The sequence below is a fragment of the Lichenostomus cassidix genome, chromosome W (assembly GCF_008360975.1).
Source record: "Lichenostomus cassidix isolate B80296 chromosome W, HeHo_3.0, whole genome shotgun sequence".
Taxonomy (NCBI): Eukaryota; Metazoa; Chordata; class Aves; order Passeriformes; family Meliphagidae; genus Lichenostomus; species Lichenostomus cassidix.
Genome location: NC_139510.1, coordinates 2,083,485 through 2,104,338, shown reverse-complemented (window position 1 = coordinate 2,104,338; position 20,854 = coordinate 2,083,485). Strand labels below are relative to the sequence as shown.

General features: G+C 47.2%; 1 protein-coding gene and 2 long non-coding RNA genes across 3 annotated transcripts in view; 2 read left to right on the top strand and 1 right to left on the bottom strand.

Annotated features, from left to right (window-relative positions):
• The window catches only part of LOC146425296 (uncharacterized), a 474,460-nt gene that overhangs the window by 162,997 nt on the left and 290,609 nt on the right, over positions 1 to 20,854 (bottom strand). The gene's annotated exons all lie outside the window — the stretch shown is intronic.
• LOC146425306 (uncharacterized) overlaps positions 1 to 20,854 on the top strand; it is a 241,556-nt gene that overhangs the window by 187,413 nt on the left and 33,289 nt on the right. The gene's annotated exons all lie outside the window — the stretch shown is intronic.
• LOC146425308 (zinc finger protein 462-like) overlaps positions 1 to 20,854 on the top strand; it is a 204,720-nt gene that overhangs the window by 180,544 nt on the left and 3,322 nt on the right. The window contains 1 exon segment of the mRNA XM_085041554.1: positions 13,957 to 14,071. Coding sequence (XP_084897680.1) covers positions 13,957 to 14,071 — 115 coding nt within the window.

The window sequence follows — 20,854 nt, the reverse complement described above, 5'->3', positions numbered from 1 at the left end:
ATGTAATATGGTAACTTCTGCACCTGTATCCACCAGAGCCAACACATGCAAAGATTGCCACTTTATAGTTAGAAGAACACAGGGGCATTGGTCCTGCTCCTGGTGAGAGGCTACAGTGGCGGCAATTTGGGGGGACCCGCCAACCTGCTGCTCCTGCTGCTTTGGCATTTGCCAGGCGTTGCAGTGCTTTAGGTGGCAGGATGGGTGATGAGAGGATTGTTTCTTTTAGCAGGTGCTAACTTTTGCCAATGACAAAGCATTTCTGATGTTGTAATTCCATCTATTTCTGACTGTGGAACACCGGCTTGCACACGATAGTTCCACATCTGTTTCCATCTCACCCGTGAGGTGACTCTTCACGTCTTTGCCAGCTTATTTTCTCTCATTACCTGCACAGCCAGCTCTGAGATCACAGCCCCAATATCCCTCAAGGCATTAGTGAAGGCACTTCTGTTACCAGTAGCATATGTGACTGTTGGTATAATCAGGGGTTTCAATTTATCAGGTGCTCTTTTCATAAACTGCATTTTAATACTTCTTGTTACTGCTACTTCAGCAGGATTAGATCCTGTGGTTAGTGTTACAAATGAGAGGGGAGAGTTGCCCTGCCTTTGCTCAGGTTTCTGGCAGTAGACAGTAGCTTTATTGAGGCGGCCAGCACCCCAAAACCACTCTTGCTTGCAAGTTCTTTAATAATAGCCGATTAGGTCTATTACAACATGAATTATTTATTGTATAGACACAAGGAAAAAACACAGGCATGAGACTTTAACAGGCTTAATTACTACACAGGAATAAAACAAAAATAATTACTAGTAGATAAAATACAGTGCACGATAATAAAGTTACCTATATTACAGCTAGTGAAGAAATAGTATAGATTAGGATTCAATGTGACTTACCACCAGATTGATGATGGGGTACACATTTCACTCAATTCCCAGGGAAAGCATCCGCAGAGTTCGTGTCCAAACTTGTGGGAGAAGCCCCTGCACATTTCTAGGGAGTGTGTAGGAGGTTTCTGCCTCCATGAAAGTTTGTGTAGCTTTTATAGTTTGTACAATAGTGTCTCTCAGTCAGGAATTTCCAGCTTGTCTCCCCACATCTGTTCTGATGCCCAGTTGTTTATTGAGGAGTTCTACCCCTGGTGCCAGAGAGGGGGAATAATTCACTAGCAAGTGACAACTTACTGGTCAGAAAGCTGGCCTGGGTTATCTCATCACTTCACGTGGGGGAAGAATGTCCGGAGCTATTGCACCAGCTGCAGATAAGTTCTTTTGTGGTGGGGGGATGTCCTGCCACAGTTAGTGCATGACCTGCCCCCACCTGCTGCAGCAAACCAATCCCTTCTTCCATTGTGCACCGGTTTCCGAGAGACAACACTAAGTCAGCAGGATCTGTGTGTGCTATTCAAACTGCTGCACACAGCCAGTGATACAGCGTAGGTGTAGCAATGTCCCGTCCATCAGGACCTCTGTAGTTGAGCATACCCCTGTTGGACCTTATTAGCAGTGACTATAGGAGTTAACAGATCCTTTTCACCCACTGATAAGTGAATAGAGGCAGCACCACCATCTCAAGCTCGTAAAATCCATGCCAGTGTGCTCTCCCCACTCTTCTGCCGATAAGCCTCTAAAAATTCCTATAACTCTTTTAGGGTTGTCAGGAAAAATTAATACACAAACGCCAGAGGTTTATGTCCAAAAAGGAGACAGAGGAGTCTTGTAACTTTATTCATGAATAAAGGGAGAGGTCATGGGCATTTCCCATGGGGTGTCTCTCGAATTGCTAGAGGACGCAGCCTCTTTTTATCCTAATTTCCCGGCCGCAGGTTCCCTCTCTCTTTCCCCATTGGCTGAGGTACTCGAGAGGTACAGATTTCCCGGAACGCCTAATTAATATACATCCCCCCCTAATACAGACATCCCCAATATACATTCCCCTTTTCTTCTTCTTCTTCTTGTGTCTCTGTTCTTGTAGTTTATTAACACAGTTTTGGGTAAATCTAATTAGGGAAATTCCTATGGAAATCCTACCCATTGTTTCTTCTATCTCTCAGTATCAAAGTCATCTTACCAGCAGACTCAGGTCTTATCTTTACCAGCCATTTGTTTGTAAAGACACTCCCTTATTCCTTTCAGGGTATAGGTCCCAGTGACCTGTGCCACTCTGTCTGGAAGATCCTGCTGCCCCTCCATTTGTATGAGGGGTTGTGTTTCTACCACCTCTTTATCTGCCGAGTCTGGCTCAAATTCAATCTCAGAGTCAAAGGACCCCATCCAAATATTTCCATCCCATCCCTTGGGATCCCACGAAGGGTTCTTAATAAGAGCATGAACTTGGGAAGTCAAGACCTTACTTTTCCCTTATTTTTGCCTTCGTTTGTTAGCAATGTGTGCCACCAGCCATTCTATAGTGGGTTGCTGCTCACAGCACCGCTCCTTTGGAGCAGTAAATGCTTCCCATGCAAACTCCTTTGCATCCTTTAAAGCACCGTTCTCCTCTTTCAACTCTCCCCCTCGGCCCTGTAAGGCTATAATCTCACAGTCAAGAGCTCTAGGACCGGTAACTAACAACCACCCAATTTCCCTGCTAACTCGAGAGCAGCTTTCCATTCCGCTTTGGTACTGAAATTGGCCAAATAGAAACTTTCTAACACAGTTTTGAGTATTAGAAAGTAGGCATTCTTTATTGCAGTGTGCTGGTCACTCGGAGGCTCCTTCCTCTAATCAAGTGCCCCGAGCGTTGGGTAAACAGTTTTTAATCATACACACTGATTACATATTCATTTGCTATTCCTGCTTACTTGATGTATATGTATTACTTTATTTTACATAGTCACATTCCTTATTGGAAGTCCTTATATGGACCTTTGGGGTCGACTTCTTTGGTGGTCTTCAGCATCCATGTTATGATCTGCTAATTATAGAGGAGCAAAGTGAGCTCTCTTTGGATTGCAGATAAAAACTTCAGGTTCGAATTTCCCCTGAAACAAGATTAAAACCAAATGAGGTTAAATGTTGATACCAAAAAATTTATATATTTTATTTTACAGTAAATGAGAGAGAAAGAAAGAGAATGAAAGAAATAGAAAAAGAGGTGGGGGAGGGGGGGATTGACAGGAAGAGTGGCAGAGACAGATTAAGTAGAAAATATCACCTCTCTGTGGATCTTAACAGCATCCAGTCAATTCTCTCCATCTGGTCTTCTTGGTGGTGAGGGCGTCCCTCCGAAAAGCATAGAATTCAATGGATTAATATATGTTTGGGCCAGGTGGGAAAGCCCAGGTACCTCCCCTGAGGGGGGAAAATTTGGCACTGTCTCTTGCAAGACTGGATCAGTTGCATCACTTTGCATCACATGCAGTCCTCTGGTGTGATTCGCCCCAATCGAGCTCAGAGACACTTCAGAGACCAAGTCAGAGAAGTGGGTATTTGCTTTATTCGATGCACCGGGTGTGGGGGAATTCTTTCCACCAAACACACACCTCAGTACCTACAAAGGCACAGTGTTATAGGTAAAATTCATGAATATTCATCACATTCCCCAGGATAGGAGTGGTTATACAAATTACTTCTCATAAGTCATTAATATTATTAGCGATTTCTTGTGCTCAATTTCAAAAGGATTCCTTTTGCCCCCTTTTATCTTGATAAGATTAAGGGAATCCACAAGGCCAGAACTGTTATCAGCCTTCAGCCCTGGACAGGCGCCGTGCTGGTGGAAGGGGCAAAAGATCAAAGAAATAAGGATGGTTGAAGTGTAAATAGATTTGGGTTATCTATTTGACCACTCCTTTCTCAGGTGTAAGGCCTCAGGAATGAGTCTGGGGAGTGCTTTGGGGGTCTTTGATGGATTATGACACTGTCTGAGCTGCCTCTCACATGAATGTCCCATGGATGTGGCTTTGCCGGAGTGCGGGGTTTTTTACAACTGAGCCAGTTTGTGTAAGGGAGGAGGAGTGTTCAGTGCCTCTGACCAGAGGTTACGCCACACACCCAAGGCTCTCCTCCTCCCCCCTTGGTTGGAGGGGAGGGGGGTGTGTGTCTGTGCAAACCGGGTCTCAGCAGATAAGCCTTATGACCATAAGGCTTATGGCCTTCCCCAGCCCAAAGTCAGTGAGGGATGATTTTCAGGACAGCTGCTGGACTTGGCCCTCCCATGGATGCTCTCCCAGCCTTTTCTGTTTCTTCCCAGACCTGAAATCACTGAACAACAGTGTCACTTTTATCTTATCTCAAGTTGTCTTAGGCAGCTTAACTCACAGTTCAAGGTTTCAGTCAGAAGGCCCATTTAGGGTGGGGTAGACTTCAGTGGTGCAGCTTTGGTGGGGCAGCTTCGTTAGACAGTTCTGCCATAATGGGCAAAAGTCCTTTATATCAATGTTTAAGCCATGAACTATAACAATTCAGTCTCTGACAGTCCGGTTTCCTTTTAGGTGGCTGTTCCTCGACCCCTGTTTTGAATAAGCTCAATATCATTGTTTTGCATAACTTCTTCTTTGTCAGCCTTGCAGAGTTGAGCTGGCATCCTGCTTGCATTTTGCACGACTTCTGTTTGCCTAAGTTACATCCTTTATCTATTTCTCTGAGGCTATGCTGTTCTGTTCTACTGTCCTTATCAGTTTTTTGTGGCCATGGAATAGTTGTTTTTGGCCTCTGCTGTGAATTAACACATACAGGTAACTAGGGCGACTACCAAATGACAGCTAAAATACCAAGAGTAGATTTATTTCATTACCTCACTAACAACACCAGGTGGCAGAGACACATGGGGACACTGGCTCCATTAGGCTCAGTTCATCCTAGCAGGCAGTAGGTGGGGCCCACTGCCGACCCCAATATATCAAAAGCTTTGTTCCCACACAGTTTATCACAAGGCTGTGCTTTTATGATCTCTCTCTCTCCCAGCAGGAGGCTCAAGCACATCTGTGAGAGTGTATTCTCTCTACACAGGAATTCTACTTCTCAAAACAGGCAGAGGATAAACAACACTAGGCATAATAAATGGAGTTTTCCCACGCTGACATTCTTAGCATTCCCAGCTGCCAAGGTCACTTTGAGCAAAATTATTCCCTCCTCGACAAATCTTCTGGTTTTAACCCTTTCCTTCCAGCAATGTCATTAATGAAGATATTAAATAACACTGGCCCCAATACGGACCCCTGAGGGACACCACTTGTCACTGATGTCCATCAGGACTCTGAGCCACTGACCATGACCCTCTGGATGCAACCATCCAACCAATTCCTTATCCACCCAACAGTCCACTCATCAAACCCATCTGTGTCCAGTTTAGAGAGAAGGGTGTTGTGGGGGACCATGTCAAAGGCTTTATTGAAGTCCAGATAAATTACATCTATAGCCCTTCCCTTGTCCACTGATGTAGTCACTCCGTCATAGAAGGCCACTAGGTTCGTCAGGCAGGACTTGTCCTTGGTGAAGCTGTGCTGGCTGCCCTGAATCACCTCCCTGTCTTCCACATGCCCTAGCACAGCTTTTAGGAGGATCTGTTCCATGATCTTCCCAGGCACAGAGATGATGCTGACAGGATGGTAGTTCCCAGGGTCCTCCTTTCTACCCTTTTTAAAGATGGGTATAATGCTTCCCTTTTTCTAGTCACCTGGGACTTCACCTGGCTGCCATGAATTTTCAAATATCATGGAGGGTGGCTTGGCAACTACATTGGCCAATTCCCTCAGTGTTGGAAAACGCAGTTTTCCAGCAAAACTTATGCTAACTAAACAGGCCTGAACGGAGCCTCAGCATAGCCAGGCCTCAGTAAAATCCTAACAAGCTGTTATGAGAAATTAACACCTAGGAACCACAGCTGTGTTTCTGAGCTGTGGGAAGAATGTCATGAGAAAGATTAGGGAGTCAGAAGTGTTATGAGAAAGAAAAAGGGAGTCACCGGGAGGATCCCTGAATGTGTGAGAACAGACTGCAGGTGTGTGTGTAGCTGTAATTGGTAAGATCTGTAACAGTATATAACTCTCTCGTTTGGTGAAATAAAATGGAGCTTACTCTATATCTCATATTGAGACTGCCATGAGTTCCCTCTTGTCGCAATGTTAAATGGTGATCCCGACGACTACGGACACCAACAGCAGAGTTTTACGACCCTGCTTCTGAGAGCGGCGGGAACGGAGAGGTGCCGAAGCGTGAAGCGACGGTGTGTCAAAATCTTCGCCCGAAACAGGCCGAATAGGACCTGCCTACTGTGGGGGCTACACTTCGGTGAACTGCACAAACTCTGGCGACTGCGAGCTCCGACAGAGTGCTTAGACGGTGTCGACCAGGACCCTGAAAACCAGCTGGACCATAATGGAAACAGAGGTAGCCCAATTTTTATTGTTATGCTTTTTAGAAAAGCACGGACTCAGTAAAAGTAGCCTATCACACTTAATGAGCCTGATAGTGGTAGGACAAGCTTATGGATTTTTTACAAATCCTATTACAGTATTCAGTGTGGGAGAGTGGTTGAATTACGGAGCTATTTTACTTTTGGACTGTGATAAAATTGCAAGAAAGCTTGGCAAACCATGGACTAAAGTCGTAGCCTGCTTACAAATACATGCCACAAAGCAAAACCTTGCGTGGCTCACGGCACAGGACATAACAGCCGCATGGAGCAGAGAAAAACCTGTGAGTTACTGTGCCGCTTTTAATATGCGTAAAACTTCGGCAGCCGCAGCGCAGACAGGGAAGCCCCCCCCGCCGGGGGGGGGGGGAGAGAGGGTGCGCCGTGCCACTGCTGGGAGCCGAGAATACAAAGTTACTCGATTGCAACTTTACAACGAAAAACATCTTAGCTGCTTTGTTTGAGAGAGTCACTGTTGAACTTTTGCCAGAACAACTGAATACCATGTTTGAGAGAGCTCAAATATCGCGGGTAAAGAAACAGAGTAACCAGAAATCATCCCGATGTTATCGAAGTGGGCGTGAAAGACACATACGAAAGAACTGTAACAGAAAAGTTTGGTGTTCCCGCTGCAACAGAGATACTCACAGCACAGAAGCTTGTAGAAACAAAAAGAACAAACAGAAAGAGACCAGTGACCGATTAGCAGCGGCGGCCCCTACCCTTCACTGCGCGCCGCCTGCGGACCACACAAACAGACCTGTGGCGGAAGTTGCTCCAGCCGTGGTTTCCGGCCGAATGACAACCAGAGCGGAGGTCCCGGAGGGTGCCCCGGTGGGCGGAGCCGCGAGCCATCCACGCCTCCTTCACTGCCCCAACTGTGATGTCTGTGGTGAAACTCTAAACTCTACTCCTCCCCAAGGATGAGGAAATGATTGACAGCTTCAGCAGCGAACCAGAACTAACCAACAGCATTGCCAGCAGAAACAGCAGTCTGATACAGAATGGAGTTGTTTCTTTTGTAGCAATGGAGAACTTTTAAGAGTTTCAAAGATGCGAATCTTCTTTAGTGCTCTGAACTGGAGATCCTTCATCTCCCGCTCGGGAATCACGTCCATGTCGTTCCCCATAGCGGCAGCGGTCCCGCTGCGCTCTCTAGCCTCAGAAACAAATCTTTGAACACGTTCTCCAGCTGTTTTCTCCAAAACCTCTAATTATTCACTTTGCAGGGTGAAACACCCATTGCCACGTATTGACCAACAGACCAAAACCTATTTCCAGCAATTTACTAATAAAGAAGCATTGTAACCAGATATTATCCTGATAAAAAATAACACCTTGAATACTAAAAGCCTTGAACAAAAGTTGAATTTTGCTAAAGCATTACTTAAAATAGAGTTTGTGTGTATGTATGAATATTGTAGGCCTACTGAGAGTATTGTTTGCTTTTCGAATGCTTTAATGTGTAGATGAAGCCTGTGACTGATGAGAGTGTGATTTTGATTTCTTGAGAGTTTTAAGGTGTGAATGAAAACCTGTGAGTGAAGTTATACTGAATAGTTTAAACTACCTGTTAAGTACTTTTGGTTAAGCATAGATTCTGTTAAAGTTAAGTAATAGTGAATTTAAATTCTTTTAAGTTGTAAATTCTGTTAAAGTTACAATTCTGTTAAGTAATATTAAGTGATGTTAATTTTAAATTCTGTTAAGTTTTAAATTTTGTTAGAGTTAAGTTGTTAAAGTGATATCAATTTTAAATTTCATTATAGTTAAGTCCTATTTGTTAGTTTAAAATCAGATTTATTAAGTTTTATTCATTTTTAGTGATATTAATTTTAAGTTTTAAATTTGTTAGTTTACATTATTATTCCCAAAAAGCATTTGCAGTGTTATCTTCCTTAGTTAAAGTCAAATGATAATATCTACTGTTTTCAAATATTCATCTTACCTTATATAGCTATCTGCAAAAATAGTAACATGTTAAGACACTCTCCTTATTGATATTAATCAAAGCTTGTTTATAAGATGTTCTAAGAAAACCCTTCCACTTAGCACCTAAGCTCTGGCCAAGCTTTGGTTCTAACTAGCTGGGAAACATGCCATGAGTCCCAAGTATTTTGCACCAAAATGTGATCAAGTAATTTTCATTTACCAAATTGTGTTCATAAAAGCTAAACCTTCTTCCAAGTGAACTTGGAGTCCTTGTCCGGAAAAGGTTCTCCAAGCTTTACCTGTGAAGTGAATGTTTTCAGCAATGACAGTTCCTAGACCATGGCAACATATCTAAATAACTAGTGAAATTTCCTTAGGTAAACTTATAACAATTCTAATAATAAGAATTACTTATAGCAAAGCAAATTAATCTGATAACAGACAACGTCTGTTCTCACAAGCGAAACGGGGGAACTGTTGGAAAATGCAGTTTTCCAGCAAAACTTATGCTAACTAAACAGGCCTGAACGGAGCCTCAGCATAGCCAGGCCTCAGTAAAATCCTAACAAGCTGTTATGAGAAATTAACACCTAGGAACCACAGCTGTGTTTCTGAGCTGTGGGAAGAATGTCATGAGAAAGATTAGGGAGTCAGAAGTGTTATGAGAAAGAAAAAGGGAGTCACCGGGAGGATCCCTGAATGTGTGAGAACAGACTGCAGGTGTGTGTGTAGCTATAATTGGTAAGATCTGTAACAGTATATAACTCTCTCGTTTGGTGAAATAAAATGGAGCTTACTCTATATCTCATATTGAGACTGCCGTGAGTTCCCTCTCGTTGCAATGTTACCTCAGGACTCTGGGATGCACCTCATCGGGTCCCATAGACTTATGTACATTCAGGTTCCTCAGGTGGTCATGAACCTGATCTTGAATTACAGTGAGAGGGGCTTTGCTCCCCCAGTCCCCATCCTGCTGTCCACCCACTTGAGAGGTGTGGGAAGAGAAGTTGCCACTGAGGCAAAAAAGTGGTTAAGTACCTCAGCCTTCTCCTCATCTGTTGTTACCAGTTTGCCAGTGTTGTTTATTGGGGTGTGGGTGTGTGTACACGTTCTTTGACCTTCCTTTTCTGGTTAAGATACCTGTAGAAGCCCTTCCTGTTATTCTTTGCGTCCCTTGCCAGGTTCAGTTCCAGCTTCACCTTGGCCTTCCTCACCCCATCCCTACATAACTGTGACTTGAAAAGTGGCAATTTCCTCAAACCCTTAGTGTTTGATTAGTCTGTCAGCACCCCAGGAAAGCCAAGCCCCTTGTGCATGACCAGTCTGTCAGCATCCTGTTATGGGGACTCTTCACTGAGCAGTCCACCGGATTGGAGGGCGGTTTGACTGACTTCTTTAGGGTCACATGCCAACAGAGAGATCCCCTCCCATGTCTCCACACCTTTAACTGCATGTATTACCTGCTGTAGGCGACTGCTAGTACCCTTGAAGGACTCACATTAACAGTTTACTGAATAACACTCTTTATTAATAAAATTGTGACAGGGTAAGGTTTGAGGTTTTCTGGTGATAGCATCTGACTGCAAAAACATGTTCAAAGCAACATAATAATGGGCTCTAATCCCCAACAAAAGCTGGCTTGAGATAATCATTCAGTGTGCACAGAGAGTGATTGTTACCCAATAAGACTTCCTATGGGGGAGAAGACAGGTTTGGCCTGTCGACTGATCCCAGAAGTTAAAATGGAGTCTTCCCTAACTTCTCCCCATTCTTAACTCACTTTTATACTATTTCTTTATTTTTAGGTGGAGTTTGACTGACTTTAGTCACACATCTTACTCAGTGAGGGGTGGTCATACCTTGGGGGTGGGTAACATCAGTACAGTATCTGAGATAACCTTGGGATGGGGACATGCGTCAGTCCAAGGACAGTGATTCGCCATGGTTGCTGATTCACCAGCAAGACGTCTTCCTTTGTCTCCTTTGGTTTTCAGCTGCTGTGCGGCTTATCAGCTAAAAAGTACCACCGAGTTCCCTCCTCTGCAAGGGTTTCAACAGAGCCTGGCTGCAGGGTCTCCACCCTGCTCCACCTTCCATTTAGGCCCCCTTAGATTGTATTGTGTGGGAGGTTGGGCATGCTGACCACATTCCATCCAGGGAGCAGCAACCACATTTCCCCCTATAATTTCCAATTTCCATACTGTTAAAACTGCATCTATAACTTTCCACTTTTCTTTAATTTTACCCCCAACCTTCTTCCCACAACAACCGAACTTCATCTCTATACTCTTCCCAGGTCACCTGTCCTAGCTTCAACTATCTATGCATTCGCTTCTTTCCTGTTAGTTTGGCCAGCAGGTCCTGGCTCAGCCATGCTGGTCTATTGCCTTCCTTGCCTGATTTCTTGCTCATGGGGATTGCTAGCTCTTGCACTCTATGGAAGACTTTATGCCAGCATTGTTTCTCTCCCTTGTCCCTGAGGGCAGTCTCCCAGGGGATCCCACTGACAATCTCCCTGAAGAGCTGGAAGTCTGCCTTCCTAAAGTTCAGGGTCCTGACTTTACCTGACTCATATGCCTCCGGACTGCCAACTCCACCGATGCATGATCACTGCAGCCCAGGCTGCCTCCAATCTTGATGTCCCCAATTAGCTCGCTAACATTGGTGACTATCAGATCCAGTATTGCATTCCCTCTGGTAGGGCTGTGTATGGTCCATGCAATTATTTTTAAAGCCTTAATTTATTAGAAAACATTTCATCTTTTGTTAAAGTTGGCTCTTTTCACATGGGGGTTAGCGCTCAGAAATGCTGTTCCCTCAGCTGCCAGTGACTTTGGATGTAAAGCTAGGTGCTCAACACTTTTGCAAATGAGATCCTAAATGTTTTGTATAAATTATTAGGATCAGATGAAACACCTGTGCAGTTAAGATACCGTCCTTTCAGTGATATTCTCTTATTCACGAGACTTCATGTTGAGGGGATGACAATTTCTTATGAGTATCAGGTGCTAAGTATACCAAGTCTCCATTTCCTAAGATTTGCACCACTGATTAGAAAATTACATATTGACTCAAGTGTTCTCTTTTGGTTTTGCTCTGAAGCTATTTCCACACTAAACTCTCTCTGCTGGTTTTGACATAAAACCCCACAATCTCTTCAGCTGTTCAAATACAGGGAGCATTAAAACATCTCTGCAAATAGATATAACAGACTGTAGTGGTTTGACGCCGGTCAGATGCCAGGCACCCACCAAAGCCGCTTGCTCACTCACTCACTCCCCTCTGCAGCTGGATAGAGGAGAGAAAATTTAACGAAAAGTTCATGGGTTGAGATAAGGACCAGGAGAGATTGCTCATCAAATACCATCACAGGAAAAACAGGCTCTAATTAGAGATATGAATTAAGTTTATTACTAACAAAATCAGAGCAGGATAATGAGAAGTAGAATAAAACCTTAAAAACACCTTCCCCCCCACCCCTCTCTCCTTCCCAGCTCTTCCTCCTACCCCAGCGGAGCAAGGAGACTGGGAATGGGGTTGTCGAGGTTGGGGGTGCATTGGAATTTTCTCTCCATTCCTGTTGCTAAGCAACAAATAGCTGGGTGATTAGAGCCATCAATTCTTTTGTAAGAGACAAAAGGGTGTGCTAGGTGGGGCAGAGGAAGGAGGCAGCCGGCCATTTTTGGGACTAGCTCTCGTCTGGAGACACCGGGAAGAGAGGCTGCTCTTGGCTTCTGGCTTCCAACCGCAGGAGATCCAACTGTGCTCTGTTTTTCTCCTCCTGGCTGGGTGAGCTTTGATTCAACCCCTTTCCCATTTGGAGCGCATGCTTCCCCGGCTGCGGTTTCTCGCAGCAGCTGCTGGGAGAGTCCGGCTGTCCCTGCCACCCATCCCGCTTTGCCGCACGAGACCACGGCATCTACTGTGACTGCGGAATCCTTGCTACTTTGCTAGCTAGCCGGGGAGAGCCAGCCCCTTGCCCCCTGCTGCCCCGCTTTTGCCGCTCCGAACTGCCTGGCTGCTCTTCAGCCTGCCCGCCGTTACCAGCTGTGTGAGGCTGACCTGATGCTGCGCCACAGCGCCACCTGCAGCCACTCGGCAGTCATCGCACCTGCCCTGCCCGACTGGGAGCTCAACAGCGCCCCCTGCTGTTTGCAACCGTGATTACACCACACGGGAAAGGGCTCGGCTGCTCAAAAGTCACCTGCTATTGGTTTCTGGTTCTATTTGTGGTTGTTATTATTGTTATTGCTTGTTTATAGATACTAGTAAAGAACTGTTATTCCTTTTCCCATACCTTTGCTTGAAAGCCCTTGATTTTTCAAAATTAAAATAATTCGGAGGGAGGGGAAATCACATTCTCTGTCCTAAGGGAGGTTTCAACCTCTCTTAGCAGACACCTGTCTTTCAAACTGAGACAGGGGTTTATGATCAATTTATCATCTGTGGATTCTCCTGTTGCTCAGGGAGAGGAATCGTTCCCCTGCTGCACTGTGGGGTGCCTCCCATGGGAGACAGTTCTCCACAAACTGCTGCAACGTCCATGGGCAACAGTCCTCCCCAGACTGCTGCAGCATGGGTTGCTCTTTCACAGGGTGCAGTCCTTCAAGGACAGGCTGCTCCAGCATGAGAGCAGGACCCCTCTCTCCACTGGGTCTCCCACAGGGTCACAGTCTCCTCTCAGGCATCCACCTGCTCTGGCGTGGGGCTCCTCCATGGGCTGCAGGTGGATCTCTGCATCCCCATGGCTCTCCATGGGCTTCAGGGGCACAGCTCCTGCACCATGGTCTTTACCACAGGCTGCAGAGGAATCTTGGCTCTGGTGCCTGGAGCACCTCCTCCCCCTCCTTCTGCACTGACCTTGGTGTCTGCAGAGTTGTTCCTCTCACATCTTCTCAACCTGCTCTTCTCTGGCTGCAATTACAACTGCGCAACTTTTTGTTTTTCTTTCTTCTTAAATATGTTATCACAGAGGTGTTACCACCATTTCTAATTGGCCCAGCCTTGGCCAGTGGCACGTCCATCTTTGGAGTCACCAGGGATTGGCTCTGCCAGACACTGAGGAAGCTTCTCACAGCTTCTCACAGAAGCCACCCCTGTAGCCCCTGGCCACATGCTACGAAAACCAGGCCATGCAAAACCAATGCAAATTTTCTCTCCTCTATCCAGCTGCAGAGGGGAGTGAGTGGCTTTGTTGGGTGCCTGGCATCCGGCCAGCACCAAACCACTACACAGACTTAAGATGGAGGATGGGATTTTTCAGCTGCAGTGTGCGTGATGGCTCTGTAGCTTCTTGAAATCCTGGTCACTTTGGAGAACCTCAGTTCACTTTTTGGTATGAATATGATACCTTGGTTATTCATATAGGCGTCTAAGTGGGAAGCACTGAATTATTTTGAAAGTCCCATTCCCCACCCCGACCCCCATTTCCATATTGTACTTGACTGACTTTTTCATAGTAGTGGTTATAGAGTTTTCATACTTTGCCTTTTTAGGATAGGGAGGACAATTTCAGAAATACCTGCTTTTTAAAAGGAAATTCTTTTGCCCCTTTGGGATATTTTTTTCTCCCTAAAGGGCAGCAGGGAAGATCAGAGTATAATAATAAAGGTCCCTTCTTGCCCTGATGCTCATCAATGTGCAGATAATTTTGTTCTCTCCCAGAGTCCATGATGTATGCTGAGAGTGGAGCTCTAGAGAAGTGCTTTGCATGTGAGTTCTGTGGCCGATCATTTACAGAGGTCTCTGAGTGGGAACGACATGTGCTGAGGCATGGCATGTAAGTTGATTTGCAGACTCCTTTGCATAATAGTCAAACGTAACAGCTGATTTTTGTGCTTCTCCCCACCCATTCCTCCCTTCTCCCCCAAAAAAAACATAATGAAAGCAAACACAGGGATATGACAGATTATTCTAACAAGGGAAGAATTTTGTCTAACACAAACTGTCTTGGTTTGAAAGACAGGTGTCTGCCAAGAGAGGTTGAACCCTCCCTTAGAACAGAGAATGTGATTTTCTTTTTTCCCTCCCTCCGAATTATTTAATTTTGTAAATCAAGGGCTTTCAGGCAAAGGTATGGGAAAAAAGGAATATCAGTTCTTTACTAGTATCTATAAACAAACAATAACAATAATAGCAACCACAACTAGAACCAGAAAACCAATAGCAGGTAACTTGTGAGCTGCCGAGCCTTTTCCCGTGTGGTGTAATCACGGTTGCAAGCAGCAGGGGCGCTGTTGAGCTCCTGGCTGGGCAGGGCAGGTGCGATGACTCCTGAGCGGCTGCAGGTGGCGCCGTGGCACAGGGTCAGGTCAGCCTCAGGCAGCTGGATGATGGCGGACAGGCTGAGAAACATGCAGGGCAACTAAACAGCTCGGAACAGCGAGAAAGCAGGGCAGCAGGAGCGGGCGCCGGCTCTCTCTCTCTATCCCCGGCCAGCCAGCAAGGATTTCTGCAGTCACAGCAGACGCCGCGGTCTCGTGCGGCAGAGGGCGGGGGCAGGCAGCAGGGGCCGCGGGACTCTCCCGGCAGCAGCCACGAGGGAACGCAGCCTGGGGGGGGGGGAAACGTGCCCTTCCCCGTGAGGAGAAAGGTTGAATCAAAGCTCACCCAGCCAGGCGAAGAGAAGAAACAGGGCACAGTTGGATTTGCTTTGGTCCCAGGCGAAGAGCAAAAAGAGCAGCCTCTCTCCTCAGCGTCCGAACCACGAGAGAGCGTTCCAAGGGCTGGCTCAACCCTTACCCTGCCCTGCCAAAAGCCCAGCTTTTGTCTTTTACAAAAGATTTGATCCCTCTAAACATCTATTTGTTGCTTAGTAACAGGAATGGGAAGAAATTCTCAACCCCCAACATAATCCACCCCGAATGTTTCCCATTCCAACATGTTACATTGAGCTTAAACATTTAAATTATATACACACATGCATTACTCTATTTATATACATATATACATACAGATATGGATACAGGCACAGTGTTATGGGCAATTCAACCCCAACTAAGGTCTCCCTGAGGTATGCATCGTGCTTCTCCATCCTTTTGCATCACCCACCAGGTACACCCTGGTCCCTGAGCGAAAACAACCCCACGGGTGGGTTTGTCTTTGCCTGAGGCAGAATCAATCCAAACAGTTTTCCCTAGCATGCCTCTCATGTGTACCACTGGAACTTTATCCCCATCTGCTGTTTGCAGGGGTTCAGATTGGGCAGGGCCAGCTCGGTTGGTGGAACCTCGGGTGTTAACTAGCCAGGTGGCCTTGGCTAAATGCTGTTCCCAACCTTTAAAAGTCCCCCCGCCTAAAGCTTTCAAGGTGGTTTTTAGCAGACCATTGCATCGCTCCACTTTTCCAGCAGCAGGTGCGTGATAAGGAATGTGGTACACCCACTCAATGCCATGTGCCCTAGCCCAGGTGTTTATGAGGCTATTTTTAAAATGAGTCCCGTTGTCTGACTCAATTCTCTCAGGGGTACCATGCCTCCACAGGACTTGGTTTTCAAGGCCCAGGATGGTGTTACGGGCAGTGGCATGAGGCACAGGGTAGGTTTCCAACCACCCCGGGGTGGCTTCTACCATGGTGAGCATGTAGCGCTTGCCATGGTGGGTTTGAGGCAGTGTGATGTAATCAATCTGCCAGGCCTCTCCATACTTATATTTAGACCACCTTCCACCATACCACAGGGGTTTCACCCGCTTGGCTTGCTTGATGGCAGCACACGTCTCGCAATTATGGATTACCTGGGAGATACAGTCCATGGTTAGATCCACCCCTCGGTCTCATGCCCACTTGTAGGTGGCATCTCTGCCCTGATGGCCAGAGGCATCATGGGCCCATCGAGCTAGGAACAGCTCCCCCTTGTGTTGCCAATCCAAATCTATTTGTGACACTTTTATCTTTGCAGCCTTATCCACCTGTTCGTTGTTTCGGTGTTCCTCATTAGCTCGGCTCTTGGGGACATGGGCATCTACATGACGGACTTTCACAGGTAGTTTCTCCACCCTAGCGGCAATGTCCCGCCATTCATTAGCAGCCCAGATTGGTCTTCCTCTATGCTGCCAGCTGGCTTTCTTCCACCTTTCCAACCAACCCCATAGAGCATTGGCTACCATCCATGAATCAGTGTAGAGGTAAAGCTTTGGCCACTTCTCTCTTTCAGCAATGTCCAGGGCCAGCTGAACGGCTTTGAGTTCAGCAAGTTGACTCGATCCCCCCTCTCCTTCTGTAACCTCTGCAACCCGTCGTGTGGGGCTCCATACAGCTGCTTTCCACTTCCTATTTGCCCCCACAATACGACAGGAACCATCAGTGAACAGAGCGTAGCGTGTTTCATCTTGTGGCAGTTGGTTGTAAGGTGGAGCTTCTTCTGCACGAGTCACTTGTTCCTGCTCCTCTTCATCCGCGAGGCCAAAGTCTTCACCTTCGGGCCAATTTGTAATTATTTCTAAGATCCCAGGGCGATTCGGGTTTCCAATACGGGCGCGCTGTGTGATGAGAGCAATCCATTTGCTCCACGTGGCATCGGTGGCGTGGTGGGTTGAGGGAACCTTTCCCTTGAACATCCACCCCAGCACTGGCAGTCGGGGTGCGAGGAGAAGTTGTGCTTCTGTACCAATTACCTCTGAGGCGGCTTGGACTCCTTCATAGGCTGCTAGGATTTCCTTCTCGGTGGGAGTATAGTTGGCTTCGGACCCTCTGTAACTTCGGCTCCAGAATCCCAGTGGTCGTCCTCGAGTCTCGCCAGGCACCTTCTGCCACAGGCTCCAGGACAGACCATTTCCTCTGGCTGCAGAGTAGAGCACATTCTTCACTTCTGGTCCTGTCCTGACTGGGCCAAGGGCTACTGCATGAGCGATCTCCTGCTTGATCTGAGCGAAGGCTTGTTGCTGTTCAGGGCCCCAGTGGAAATCGTTCTTCTTGCGGGTCACCAGGTAGAGAGGACTCACAATCTGGCTGTACTCAGGGATGTGCATCCTCCAGAAACCTATGGCGCCTAGGAAGGCTTGTGTCACCTTCTTGTTGGTTGGTGGGGACATCGCTGTAATCTTGTTGATGACTTCGGTAGGAATCTGACGTCGGCCATCTTGCCACTTCACTCCTAGGAACTGGATCTCTTGGGCAGGTCCCTTGACTTTGCTCTTCTTGATGGCGAAGCTGGCTTCCAGGAGAATTTGGATGATTTTCTCTCCTTTCTCAAACACTTCTTCCGCTGTGCTCCCCCACACAATGATGTCGTCGATGTACTGCAGATGTTCCGGAGCTTCACCCTTTTCCAGAGCAGCCTGGATCAGTCCATGGCAGATGGTGGGACTGTGCTTCCACCCCTGGGGCAGTCGGTTCCAGGTATACTGCACGCCCCTCCAGGTGAAAGCAAACTGAGGTCTGCACTCTGCTGCCAGAGGAATGGAGAAAAATGCATTTGCAATGTCAATAGTGGCATACCACTTTGCTGCCTTGGACTCTAGCTCATACTGGAGCTCCAGCATGTCTGGCACAGCAGCACTCAGAGGTGGAGTCACCTCATTCAAGGCACGATAGTCCACAGTCAATCTCCATTCTCCGTCAGATTTGCGCATAGGCCAGATGGGGCTGTTAAAGGATGAGTGGGCCTTGCTGACCACCCCTTGGCTCTCCAGTTCACAGATCATCTTGTGGATGGGAACCACAGCATCTCGATTAGTCCTGTATTGCCGGCGGTGCACTGTCGAGGTGGCAATTGGTACTTGTTGGTCCTCCACCTTCAAAAGTCCGACTGCAGAAGGGTTCTCTGATAGTCCAGGCAAGGTGTTCAATTGCCTCACGCCCTCTGCCTCGACAGCAGCTATTCCAAAAGCCCACTTGAGTCCTTTCGGGTCTTTGAAATAGCCGTTACGGAGGAAGTCTATGCCCAGAATACATGGAGCCTCTGGACCAGTCACAATGGGATGTTTTTGCCACTCCTTCCCAGTCAGGCTCACCTCGGCTTCAACCAGGGTCAACTGCTGTGATCCCCCCGTAACCCCAGCAATAGAAATGGATTCTGCTCCCGCAAGTCCCGATGGCATTAGGGTACACTGCGCACCTGTATCAACTAGTGCTTCATATTTTTGTGGCTCTGATGCGCCAGGCCATCGAATCCACACAGTCCAAAAAACACGGTTTTCCCCTACCTCTACCTGGCTAGAGGCAGGGCCCCTCTAGCACTGGTTATCATTCCCTTCCTGGTCATACATTCCAGAGGTTCCTTCAAGGGGTTCTGACCCATCATCTTCCCTTCTATCGTACCTAGCAGGTCGGCCACAGGAAGCTGAGGCTACCTTCGCTTTAGCAGAACCCTCTCGGCCAGCGTTTCCCTCCTTAAGCTGATGCACCTGTGCTGCCAGGGCAGTAGTGGGCTTCCCATCCCACCTCCTCATGTCTTCCCCATGGTCATGCAGAAAAAACCACAACTCAGCTCGTGGGGTGTACCCTCTCTCCCTAGCTGGGGGACGTCTGGCTCTGGTATTGGGGCCTGTGACTCTCACTGGTGCCACATTGATCCTCCTCATCTCATCCCTAATCTCCTCCCTCAGGTCCTTCACCTCCTGTTTCATCTCCCTTATCTCTTTCATCTCCTCCCTGAGGTCTTTAACCACAGCAGAGACCTGAGCCTGCATTGGGTCACTGATCACACTTGCATAATACCTGAGCCTGTCAGCTATTGAACCCACCGTCTCTCGATTGCCATCAACATTAATAGTTGCAAGGAAGGTGGCATGATGGTCTGGCCCTTGTCTTGAAAGGCTCCACAACATTTGCCTGGTGCATCTGACCTTATCAGGGTCATTTTCGTGCTGTCCATCCTCCCCAAAGAGCACCTCCATTATGGCTGCTTCTCTCAGCCGTTGGATCCCTTCCTCAATGGTCTTCCAGGACAATTTACGGTGGGGATCCTGCATTCTGTCTCTGTTGGCAAACTTCTCTCTTACACCCATTAAAAGCCTCTCCCAGAGAGAAAGGGGCCCTGTCTCCCTCATGAACACTTTGTCAACAGCCGGGTCTTGGGCCAAGGGTCCCAAATTCCTTGCTTCATTATTATCCAGCTGCACTCCTGGGCCCATAAGGTCCCAAACCCGAAGTAACCAGGATAGGAAAGCTTCGTGCGCCCGTCTCTTAACATCATCTCGCAGATTACGGAGAGTATCAAAGTGGAAGGACTCAGTGATGATTATGGGCTCAGATTCCACTGCTGGTTGTGAGGGCAATGGCTCCCCATCATCATTAACTGGGCGTACTGATTTGGTCTTATACTTTGTATGCACCACAGGGGCAACTTTGGCTGGCTGTGGCTGCTCTTGGGATTCAGCTGGAACCCGGATGGTCGTAACATCTGTGGGTTCCACTGCTGCACCATCAGACTCTTTCCCTTTGGGGCGAGGAGAGAGTTTTACACCTGCTAGGGAGATGTATTCCTTCAGCAGCTGGTGTATTCTGTGTATCATCTCCTCCACTAGCACCCCCACCCATTCCGGATGGTTTGTTTCTGAGGCAAGCTGTTGGACAGGGTCAGGCTGTGGGGTATCCCCAGGCTCTGGGACAGCCTCGGGCTCTGTGGCCGCATCCCTATTCCCTGGCACAGCTGTTGGAATGGTTACCCAGGGAATTTTCACCTTATCCCGGAATGCAAGGTAGGATAAACCTATCAGCCGCAGCAACATCAGCCACTGTATGATATCATAAGCATTTAGAGAGTTTCCAAACCTTTCAAGCATTAGTTGGGTAGGCCCAAAGTAATGAATAAAAGGTTGAGAAAAACCTTCTCCTGGTGTTATCTCCTCACAAAAGGTACCATTACCAAACAAACTCCAAAAACATGTACTGATGGTATCAAAAAACTGTAACCATGTGCCTGCCGTTAAAATTAACTGAAAGATCCAGAAATTCTTCACCCTGTTGGCCCATTGTGCAAACTGGATGACAGCCACAATAACCTTAGTTATAGGACCCATGTTTAGGTAGGGAGCTGCAAATGGGAAAAATGTGGTCACAATTATGTGCCAACCAAACCAGGGTATACTCAGCATATTACCACTTAATGAGGTTTTCATGTTCACCACACTAAGATAGGTCTCACAGAAACTGTTATTCCTTTTTCTTCCAATGCCCTCAAGCCCCACGTTGGGCGCCAAGATCTGTCTTGGTTTGAAAGACAGGTGTCTGCCAAGAGAGGTTGAACCCTCCCTTAGAACAGAGAATGTGATTTTCTTTTTTCCCTCCCTCCGAATTATTTAATTTTGTAAATCAAGGGCTTTCAGGCAAAGGTATGGGAAAAAAGGAATATCAGTTCTTTACTAGTATCTATAAACAAACAATAACAATAATAGCAACCACAACTAGAACCAGAAAACCAATAGCAGGTAACTTGTGAGCTGCCGAGCCTTTTCCCGTGTGGTGTAATCACGGTTGCAAGCAGCAGGGGCGCTGTTGAGCTCCAGGCCGGGCAGGGCAGGTGCGATGACTCCTGAGCGGCTGCAGGTGGCGCTGTGGCGCAGGGTCAGGTCAGCCTCAGGCAGCTGGATGATGGCGGACAGGCTGAGAAACACGCAGGGCA